The 11710-nt window shown below is 41.8% G+C and overlaps 1 protein-coding gene across 1 annotated transcript in view; it reads right to left on the bottom strand.

Moving 5' to 3' along the window:
* Window positions 1–11710, bottom strand: part of ARMC8 (armadillo repeat containing 8) — a gene marked incomplete in the record, with an annotated part of 400143 nt that overhangs the window by 74745 nt on the left and 313688 nt on the right. The window contains 2 exon segments of the mRNA XM_053698755.1: window positions 4429–4578; window positions 4794–4886. Of these exon segments, the coding sequence (XP_053554730.1) occupies window positions 4429–4578; window positions 4794–4886 (243 nt within the window).

Here is an 11710-nt window from a genome sequence, read left to right as displayed (position 1 = left end):
CCCAAAAAATTGTAACTCAAAGTTATATTGGAGAAAGAAACCTTGGCTGTTTTCCCTGTCTAAATTGTCAAAATTGCAATAGCATCATTAGGGGTCCCTCCTGCACCCACCCACGTAGGGTAAACAATATAAGTTAAAGGGGCATTAAACGTGCAATACCAATTTAGCTGTTTACTTAGTTAAATGCCCATGTGGGTTGGGGTACGTTGGCGAGACCACACGTAAGGTCCGCAAACAGATAAACCAGCACAAGAGCAACATAAGGACAGGTGACTTAGAGGCACCTGTTTCAAACCACTTTATTAAAGCAGGACATCAAATAAATCAACTGAGATTTCAGGTGTTAGAGCAGATAAAAATCCCAAGAAGAGGTGGCAATAGGGCTAAAATCTTGTTATACAGGGAACTTTATTGGATACATGAATTGGGGACTATGTCTCCTGATGGGTTAAACAGAGAGATGGATTTGAATGTTTGGCTTTAAAAAATAGTACTCCAGTATATATTTATATTATGTAAGTCCACTAGATGGAGCTCTTGGTATAGGTTTGTAGGTCTATTTTAGGGTAAGTTAAACTATTAGAGTAAGATGAAGTGTTGGGCAACCACTAGATGGAGCCATACATTTTATTAAGACATATATATTGAAATGAAGGGGTTAATTGGAGATAGTAATGTAGGTGTGGCTAAAGGCCTTTATAAGGCCACTTTTAATTGTTTGTGAAATGAACATGATTAAGGTTATTGAACCGAAACGTTGTCATTTTTCTGCTATGATGGCTTAAATAAAAAAACATTTATGGTGTTGCTGCTATCCATTTTGTTTGGAATAAAATTCCTCAGGCTATCTAAATAGGGCAGCAAAATGTTTTGAGAAGGGGGCGTGTCCGGGCAGTGGCCATGACAGGCTGCAAAAACTAGAAGCTCTGCATGCATGACAGATAATCCGCCAATTATCTACAAAAAATTGCATACATCCTCACTAAAAAGATATAGGAATCTAAATATATTATCTTTCTGCACTGATTTGGGTGTTTATTGATGTAATATATCTAAGCTGGAGCACTAGACTGGATCGTTGGAAGCAGAGGTGGCGGCCTAGCTTACAGGCCTCCAACACCCCCCCCCCCCCCCCCCGGGTAATCCGGGTAGAGCAGTAAATTCTACACTGCTTGCTACACTGCTATTTTTCATGAGCTGACGCTGCTACCTGTAACCAGGAGCCTATTTTACTTCTAAGTTAAGCATGGAGGGGAAAGGCGGATGGGAGTCAGAAATACTCCAAATGCTACATAACCATTTTTTGTGTCTGGATCGGAGGCTCACTACATTAATTCAAAAAGTGTCTGCAGTGAGAGTCGTGGCTTCTCATAGTGTTGCGCTGTCTGAGCAGCTTACAAATGGAGTTACCGGTGAGGAAACAGACGTATTGATTGCCCCTGCAGTGGATTCGCCTATTTGTGGTAGCAGTAGTAAGTCTACATCAGATGTGATACATTCGCCTGGGGAGCCTCTGCTTGCTGGAGATTTGACCGACCGGTCAGCTGCATGGCGGGACGGAGCTGAGCCTCAAGACAAGGAAGGGACTTTTCAGCCCACACTACAATGGAGGAAGAAGCGCTACCTCCTCAGAATTGGTCCGGTTTCTACTGTTTGGGGCGCAGTGATGTGGAGACCCCAGATTGAGCGCTTCTGACCTGGCCACTATTTTTCCTTTTCAATTGCAGACGAGTGGGCCTCCATGGAGGAAGGGGCCTACACGCTGCCTTGGATCCATGCCACTCAGCTCCCACGAGGAGAAAGTATTTCAGGTCGTATAGGCCAACAAATAACAAGGACACCACAAGCATATGAGACAGAGAGGCCACACAGGCTGAGGGTGAAAAATCTGATGCGACTCTCTGCCAATCTTATTGCGGCAGGATCCTCCAGGCTGAACACCCCCTGGTTTGGTAGCATAAAGGCCCTACACATAGACAGTCATCGGCACCATTTGGACAGTACAGGCGTAGGGTAAATGGTGACTATGAGACACTTGAGATGCTGACTGCTCCTCTGTATGCTAACGCATTTGTCTCTGTGTAAATCTTATATTCTCATATATGAAGGCTTCTGAGCCAGAGTCTGGAGAATTTGGGACATAATGTTTATGAGCCTTTCAGTATGCTTTCTGACCAGATGAGTATGTTATGCCTTTGGGATTTATAATATTATGTTAGAGGTACTAGTAACAATTTCTGTGCAAATATTCACTAGACAGCTGAGCCCCTATGTCAAGAAAATACTATCCTAGATTTTAAAAGAGAGTGGTTCTGTATAGGGAAGATAAAGCTGTTCCCCGTATTAATATTAATATCAATATTATAATAGGCTCCTCACTGCTTATTCAGTCACAGCTCTGCAGTATCTGTTAGAACTAAATAATTGTTGTTTTGAAGTTGACAATTTGATGCGGCCTATACCTTTCTTATTTTACTGTAATACTCTAATGCTGCATATTGCAATTCTATGTAAATATGGTACAATGTTTTCCTTCCCTCTCTTTTTATTTTGTTTTTAGTTTTTTTCAGTGTGTGTGTGATTTATGCCATTGCAGGAAAATGTGTTGTCAATATTCATATTCTGTAAATAACAATTCTGACTATATTGAATATAGTTTCTTCATATTAGAAATGGCTATCTGGTATGCTGGGTATGTGGTATGTAACTGCAACGCTTATATAATCTCAGTTAGAAGTTAGCCCATTTTGTTTTTTTGTTTTTTTAGGGCAGCATAGATTGCACAGTTAAGATATATCATACCCTGAATTCAATAAGAGATTTACTTACTTTGGAATGCCCCCTATTGGATTACATTGTACCCTTAGGTTGAATGGGGTAACACTGGAAGGGGGGGGGACTAATGGCCCTGGGGTGGTACCACATATACAGCCTCGCTAATAGCTTAGATGTAGTTGGTTCAGGTTTCAGTTATCCTGTTGGAGTGCCCCCCTGACAGGTGTTCCCCAATAGAATTTGACTATATAAAAAAAAAATTACTTCTGTTTAAGTTGTCAAACCTATTACTATTCATCATTGATCATTTGCCCTCCTCTATTCCTATAGATTTCTGGGCAATCCTGAGGCCCTGGCAGGCATAGGAGGTGCGTTTGACCATTATAGACCCAAGAGCGGTCTATCGTATACAAAAACCCTCAGTTTAGTGAGTTGCATTATTTGAGGTCCAAAAGTGGCCTCTATTATTTATGAGGGATAAAATTAGAGGGTAGCTTATAAGTTTGTTTCCCAAATTTATGTATAGGTATCTCGCACCAAGAGATATTTGTATTTCCAGTAGTAGTCAGGTATAAGAGGTTGTGTACATTTTTTTTTCTAGCTTCCTGACTATATGTATGTATTACTCTGTGTAATCAAGAAAAACTGTATATTTGTAACTCTTTACCCTCAATAAAAAAAAAAAAAAAAAAAAATGTTTTGAGAAAACGCAGTGAGGATTGTACCCCACAAGTTCCCAATTGCTTAAAAGCCACCATTGCCCTACAGAAGAGACTGACATGGGCTGAGGCTAGACCATTTTGAAAGATCAGAGCAAACCTACTCGGCTTTAAAATAAAAAAATCTTGATTGTAGATCAGACACCAAAACTTCACCTCCTCGCACCGCAGGCAAAGAGAATGACTGGAGGTTATGGGTAAGGGAAGTGACATATATAGCAGCTTTGCTGTGGTTCTCTTTGCCTCCTCCTGCTGGACAGGAGTGATATTCCCACTAGTAACTGATGATTCCGTGGACTCACCATATCTTAGGAAAGAAAAGACCTTTACCTTCAAAGTATTCTTTGAAACATGAGACAGAAAGAACCTACTATCTGGGAGGCCTTGCCCTGAAACCTATTCTATATCTCTGAAAAACTATGCTTAGAACCCAGGAATCCTGAACAGACTTAAACCTCCTTTATTCCCCTTCCTCCTTAAGAGGCTAGGAGTGCAATTTCCAGAAGTAATGAATCGTAGACTCTCACCATCTATATGAAAGAATTAAAAAGCTAATAGATGATTTGTTTATGTTACAAAAATGTTAATTAAAATAAACTGCTGGGTAATGAGTGATCTAAGAAGTAAACTCATCTAGTTTCCAACTCTTTACTCTTGATTCCTGAGCACCTACTACTTCTGCTTCACATATAAGCAAACATAATTTGGGGTTAAATATAAAAACATCAGTTCTGTTGTGAACAAAGAAAAAACAAAACTGCAAACACATTGCACTCCTATGGATGGCTCATTAATGTAATGACAGTTTGTAGCTCTGTTAATATATATTATTCTTTTTTTTAACGAAAATTAGAACCAGCAGCTGTTACAGTTAATAATTTTACTACATTGCTGCTCTAACCCCCCTGTCTATGCCCCTTTAAATAATAATTACAGGGCGAGTTGAGAGCAAATTTCGTAGTAGACCCAGCGTTTTCATCAGTACGTTGACATCAGGATCAGACAACAGTCGGAACAGCTGCTCTGTGCTCAATCCCCTTAGGATGTCAGACTTTATCTTCTGGTCTGCTTGAAACGCCATGTTCTGTGAATAAAAAAGGGAACTGAGAACATCCCTGCAGCTCTGCTTCAAAACATACATTTTACCACAATTTCTTCTAGTTTGTTGGGAAAAGTATTATTAAAATGAGCAGGCAACACTTTAACAATGTAAACTTGCAATAAACATGAATAAACCCAAGTGGCTAGGGACTAATTCTTTTAGGAAGCTAACAAAGTTAAACATAAAACTGAACCCACCATTAGGGCCCAAATCCCATTCACCCGGAGAGCAGGATTTTCACTAAGAGTCAAACTACAAAGCAAGTCCACCGCTCCAGACTCCAGAATAGGCTGCATGTACAAAAAAAGAAATTAAACAGTCTGTTTTTAGGGATCGCCTATCTGAAATGGGGAACAAAAAGCAATTGATGATTGATTGATTTACGTAACTTTTATTTATTACATTTTTGAAGAAAATAGTACAAACAGATATATAACAGGTTGCTCAGAAACAAAGATTGTCATGCAGTATTGTTAGTGAATAAATGATGCTGTGGGACATTTGTTGTGTACAGCTTCAGACAGTAAGTAGTCTATGTTTTATCACAGCTGTACATATAAGTGCTATATCAATTAGCGAGTGTGCTTTTATGACTTTGGTATACACAGCTTTATTTTCATTTATCACAACATATATTAAAATATATAGAGTTCACATTACTTATATCGTATAGGCTAGTGGTCAGCTCCTGGTGAGAATGAAAATAAGGTTTTTGAGTAAAGCTGATAAATAGATGTAACAGGAGAAGAAAACATGAACAATGTGACTTGATAGGGAACATATCCAGATCGATCAATACCCATCTAACATTCCATTAGTATGTCTACGTCTACATGTCTTAGTCATTAATTAAACAATGTAACCTTTTCAATGAAAGAGTATATGATACTAGGTTGATCTATACTGTAAAAATGTTCATGTTTTTGCTGTTCCCAATACTTTGGAATTAGCCATTTTGTGCAAGTAACCATATTTTTTAAAAGTAATTTCCTACATAAGCTGAACTACATTTTCTTTGGGGAATTTTTTCTTTCATGATCCATGTAGAAAAACAGAATTTATGTTTACCTGATAAATTACTTTCTCCAACGGTGTGTCCGGTCCACGGCGTCATCCTTACTTGTGGGATATTCTCTTCCCCAACAGGAAATGGCAAAGAGCCCAGCAAAGCTGGTCACATGATCCCTCCTAGGCTCCGCCTACCCCAGTCATTCGACCGACGTTAAGGAGGAATATTTGCATAGGAGAAACCATATGGTACCGTGGTGACTGTAGTTAAAAAAATAAATTATCAGACCTGATTAAAAAACCAGGGCGGGCCGTGGACCGGACACACCGTTGGAGAAAGTAATTTATCAGGTAAACATAAATTCTGTTTTCTCCAACATAGGTGTGTCCGGTCCACGGCGTCATCCTTACTTGTGGGAACCAATACCAAAGCTTTAGGACACGGATGAAGGGAGGGAGCAAATCAGGTCACCTAAATGGAAGGCACCACGGCTTGCAAAACCTTTCTCCCAAAAATAGCCTCAGAAGAAGCAAAAGTATCAAACTTGTAAAATTTGGTAAAAGTGTGCAGTGAAGACCAAGTCGCTGCCCTACATATCTGATCAACAGAAGCCTCGTTCTTGAAGGCCCATGTGGAAGCCACAGCCCTAGTGGAATGAGCTGTGATTCTTTCGGGAGGCTGCCGTCCGGCAGTCTCGTAAGCCAATCTGATGATGCTTTTAATCCAAAAAGAGAGAGAGGTAGAAGTTGCTTTTTGACCTCTCCTTTTACCGGAATAAACAACAAACAAGGAAGATGTTTGTCTAAAATCCTTTGTAGCATCTAAATAGAATTTTAGAGCGCGAACAACATCCAAATTGTGCAACAAACGTTCCTTCTTTGAAACTGGCTTCGGACACAGAGAAGGTACGATAATCTCCTGGTTAATGTTTTTGTTAGAAACAACTTTTGGAAGAAAACCAGGTTTAGTACGTAAAACCACCTTATCTGCATGGAACACCAGATAAGGAGGAGAACACTGCAGAGCAGATAATTCTGAAACTCTTCTGGCAGAAGAAATTGCAACTAAAAACAAAACTTTCCAAGATAATAATTTAATATCAACGGAATGCAAGGGTTCAAACGGAACCCCCTGAAGAACTGAAAGAACTAAATTGAGACTCCAAGGAGGAGTCAAAGGTTTGTAAACAGGCTTAATTCTAACCAGAGCCTGAACAAAGGCTTGAACATCTGGCACAGCAGCCAGTTTTTTGTGAAGTAACACTGACAAGGCAGAAATCTGTCCCTTCAGGGAACTTGCAGATAATCCTTTTTCCAATCCTTCTTGAAGGAAGGATAGAATCCTAGGAATCTTAACCTTGTCCCAAGGGAATCCTTTAGATTCACACCAACAGATATATTTTTTCCAAATTTTGTGGTAAATCTTTCTAGTTACAGGCTTTCTGGCCTGAACAAGAGTATCGATAACAGAATCTGAGAACCCTCGCTTCGATAAAATCAAGCGTTCAATCTCCAAGCAGTCAGCTGGAGTGAAACCAGATTCGGATGTTCGAACGGACCCTGAACAAGAAGGTCTCGTCTCAAAGGTAGCTTCCAAGGTGGAGCCGATGACATATTCACCAGATCTGCATACCAAATCCTGCGTGGCCACGCAGGAGCTATCAAGATCACCGACGCCCTCTCCTGATTGATCCTGGCTACCAGCCTGGGGATGAGAGGAAACGGCGGGAACACATAGGCTAGTTTGAAGGTCCAAGGTGCTACTAGTGCATCCACTAGAGCCGCCTTGGGATCCCTGGATCTGGACCCGTAGCAAGGAACTTTGAAGTTCTGACGAGAGGCCATCAGATCCATGTCTGGAATGCCCCACAGCTGAGTGATTTGGGCAAAGATTTCCGGATGGAGTTCCCACTCCCCCGGATGCAATGTCTGACGACTCAGAAAATCCGCTTCCCAATTTTCCACTCCTGGGATGTGGATAGCAGACAGGTGGCAGGAGTGAGACTCCGCCCATAGAATGATTTTGGTCACTTCTTCCATCGCTAGGGAACTCCTTGTTCCCCCCTGATGGTTGATGTACGCAACAGTTGTCATGTTGTCTGATTGAAACCGTATGAACTTGGCCCTCGCTAGCTGAGGCCAAGCCTGGAGAGCATTGAATATCGCTCTCAGTTCCAGAATATTTATCGGTAGAAGAGATTCTTCCCGAGACCAAAGACCCTGAGCTTTCAGGGATCCCCAGACCGCGCCCCAGCCCATCAGACTGGCGTCGGTCGTGACAATGACCCACTCTGGTCTGCGGAATGTCATCCCTTGTGACAGGTTGTCCAGGGACAGCCACCAACGGAGTGAGTCTCTGGTCCTCTGATTTACTTGTATCTTCGGAGACAAGTCTGTATAGTCCCCATTCCACTGACTGAGCATGCACAGTTGTAATGGTCTTAGATGAATGCGCGCAAAAGGAACTATGTCCATTGCCGCTACCATCAACCCGATCACTTCCATGCACTGAGCTATGGAAGGAAGAGGAACGGAATGAAGTATTCGACAAGAGTCTAGAAGTCTTGTTTTTCTGGCCTCTGTCAGAAAAATCCTCATTTCTAAGGAGTCTAATATTGTTCCCAAGAAGGGAACCCTTGTTGACGGGGATAGAGAACTCTTTTCCACGTTCACTTTCCATCCGTGAGATCTGAGAAAGGCCAGGACAATGTCCGTGTGAGCCTTTGCTTGAGGAAGGGACGACGCTTGAATCAGAATGTCGTCCAAGTAAGGTACTACAGCAATGCCCCTTGGTCTTAGCACAGCTAGAAGGGACCCTAGTACCTTTGTGAAAATCCTTGGAGCAGTGGCTAATCCGAAAGGAAGCGCCACGAACTGGTAATGTTTGTCCAGGAATGCGAACCTTAGGAACCGATGATGTTCCTTGTGGATAGGAATATGTAGATACGCATCCTTTAAATCCACCGTGGTCATGAATTGACCTTCCTGGATGGAAGGAAGAATAGTTCGAATGGTTTCCATCTTGAACGATGGAACCTTGAGAAACTTGTTTAAGATCTTGAGATCTAAGATTGGTCTGAACGTTCCCTCTTTTTTGGGAACTATGAACAGATTGGAGTAGAACCCCATCCCTTGTTCTCTTAATGGAACAGGATGAATCACTCCCATTTTTGACAGGTCTTCTACACAATGTAAGAATGCCTGTCTTTTTATGTGGTCTGAAGACAACTGAGACCTGTGGAACCTCCCCCTTGGGGGAAGTCCCTTGAATTCCAGAAGATAACCTTGGGAGACTATTTCTAGCGCCCAAGGATCCAGAACATCTCTTGCCCAAGCCTGAGCGAAGAGAGAGAGTCTGCCCCCCACCAGATCCGGTCCCGGATCGGGGGCCAACATTTCATGCAGTCTTGGTAGCAGTGGCAGGTTTCTTGGCCTGCTTTCCCTTGTTCCAGCCTTGCATTGGTCTCCAAGCTGGCTTGGCTTGAGAAGTATTACCCTCTTGCTTAGAGGACGTAGCACCTTGGGCTGGTCCGTTTCTACGAAAGGGACGAAAATTAGGTTTATTTTTTGCCTTGAAAGGCCGATCCTGAGGAAGGGCGTGGCCCTTACCCCCAGTGATATCAGAGATAATCTCTTTCAAGTCAGGGCCAAACAGCGTTTTCCCCTTGAAAGGAATGTTAAGTAGCTTGTTCTTGGAAGACGCATCAGCCGACCAAGATTTCAACCAAAGCGCTCTGCGCGCCACAATAGCAAACCCAGAATTCTTAGCCGCTAACCTAGCCAATTGCAAAGTGGCGTCTAGGGTGAAAGAATTAGCCAATTTGAGAGCATTGATTCTGTCCATAATCTCCTCAAAAGGAGGAGAATCACTATCGACCGCCTTTATCAGATCATCGAACCAGAAACATGCGGCTGTAGCGACAGGGACAATGCATGAAATTGGTTGTAGAAGGTAACCTTGCTGAACAAACATCTTTTTAAGCAAACCTTCTAATTTTTTATCCATAGGATCTTTGAAAGCACAACTATCCTCTATGGGTATAGTGGTGCGTTTGTTTAAAGTGGAAACCGCTCCCTCGACCTTGGGGACTGTCTGCCATAAGTCCTTTCTGGGGTCGACCATAGGAAACAATTTTTTAAATATGGGGGGAGGGACGAAAGGAATACCGGGCCTTTCCCATTCTTTATTAACAATGTCCGCCACCCGCTTGGGTATAGGAAAAGCTTCTGGGAGCCCCGGCACCTCTAGGAACTTGTCCATTTTACATAGTTTCTCTGGGATGACCAACTTGTCACAATCATCCAGAGTGGATAATACCTCCTTAAGCAGAATGCGGAGATGTTCCAACTTAAATTTAAATGCAATCACATCAGGTTCAGCCTGTTGAGAAATGTTCCCTGAATCAGTAATTTCTCCCTCAGACAAAACCTCCCTGGCCCCATCAGACTGGGTTAGGGGCCCTTCAGAAATATTAATATCAGCGTCGTCATGCTCTTCAGTATCTAAAACAGAGCAGCCGCGCTTACGCTGACAAGTGTTCATTTTGGCTAAAATGTTTTTGACAGAATTATCCATTACAGCCGTTAATTGTTGCATAGTAAGGAGTATTGGCGCGCTAGATGTACTAGGGGCCTCCTGAGTGGGCAAGACTCGTGTAGACGAAGGAGGGAATGATGCAGTACCATGCTTACTCCCCTCACTTGAGGAATCATCTTGGGCATCATTGTCATTATCACATAAATCACATTTATTTAAATGAATAGGAATTCTGGCTTCCCCACATTCAGAACACAGTCTATCTGGTAGTTCAGACATGTTAAACAGGCATAAACTTGATAACAAAGTACAAAAACGTTTTAAATAAAACCGTTACTGTCACTTTAAATTTTAAACTGAACACACTTTATTACTGCAATTGCGAAAAAACATGAAGGAATTGTTCAAAATTCACCAAATTTTCACCACAGTGTCTTAAAGCCTTAAAAGTATTGCACACCAAATTTGGAAGCTTTAACCCTTAAAATAACGGAACCGGAGCAGTTTAAAACTTTAACCCCTTTACAGTCCCTGGTATCTGCTTTGCTGAGACCCAACCAAGCCCAAAGGGGAATACGATACCAAATGACGCCTTCAGAAAGTCTTTTCTAAGTATCAGAGCTCCTCTCACATGCGACTGCATGCCATGCCTCTCAAAAACAAGTGCGCCACACCGGCGCGAAAATGAGGCTCTGCTTATGCTTTGGGAAAGCCCCTAAGGAATAAGGTGTCTAATACAGTGCCTGCCGATATTATTATATCAAAATACCCAGATAAAATGATTCCTCAAGGCTAAATATGTGTTAATAATGAATCGATTTAGCCCAGAAAAAGTCTACAGTCTCAATAAGCCCTTGTGAAGCCCTTATTTACAATCGTAATAAACATGGCTTACCGGATCCCATAGGGAAAATGACAGCTTCCAGCATTACATCGTCTTGTTAGAATGTGTCATACCTCAAGCAGCAAGAGGCTGCACACTGTTCCCCCAACTGAAGTTAATTGCTCTCAACAGTCCTGTGTGGAACAGCCATGGATTTTAGTTACGGTTGCTAAAATCATTTTCCTCATACAAACAGAAATCTTCATCTCTTTTCTGTTTCTGAGTAAATAGTACATACCAGCACTATTTCAAAATAACAAACTCTTGATTGAATAATAAAAACTACAGTTAAACACTAAAAAACTCTAAGCCATCTCCGTGGAGATGTTGCCTGTACAACGGCAAAGAGAATGACTGGGGTAGGCGGAGCCTAGGAGGGATCATGTGACCAGCTTTGCTGGGCTCTTTGCCATTTCCTGTTGGGGAAGAGAATATCCCACAAGTAAGGATGACGCCGTGGACCGGACACACCTATGTTGGAGAAATATAATTTTAATAAACTTTTCAATTTACTTCTAATATTTAATTTGCTTTATTCTTCAGATATTCTTTGTTGAATAAATATAAATTCACATGGGAGAGCAAATCACACAAGGCATCTATGTGCAGCAATCAATCAGCAGCTAGTGGGCCTATTTAGATATGCTTTTCAACAAAGGAATTAAGCAAAGTAGACCAGAGAAGTA

This window comes from Bombina bombina, chromosome 1, assembly GCF_027579735.1.
Source record: "Bombina bombina isolate aBomBom1 chromosome 1, aBomBom1.pri, whole genome shotgun sequence".
Lineage (NCBI taxonomy): Eukaryota > Metazoa > Chordata > Amphibia > Anura > Bombinatoridae > Bombina > Bombina bombina.
The sequence above is the reverse complement of the archived record's forward strand: the minus strand, read 5'-3'. Positions and strand labels throughout refer to the sequence as shown.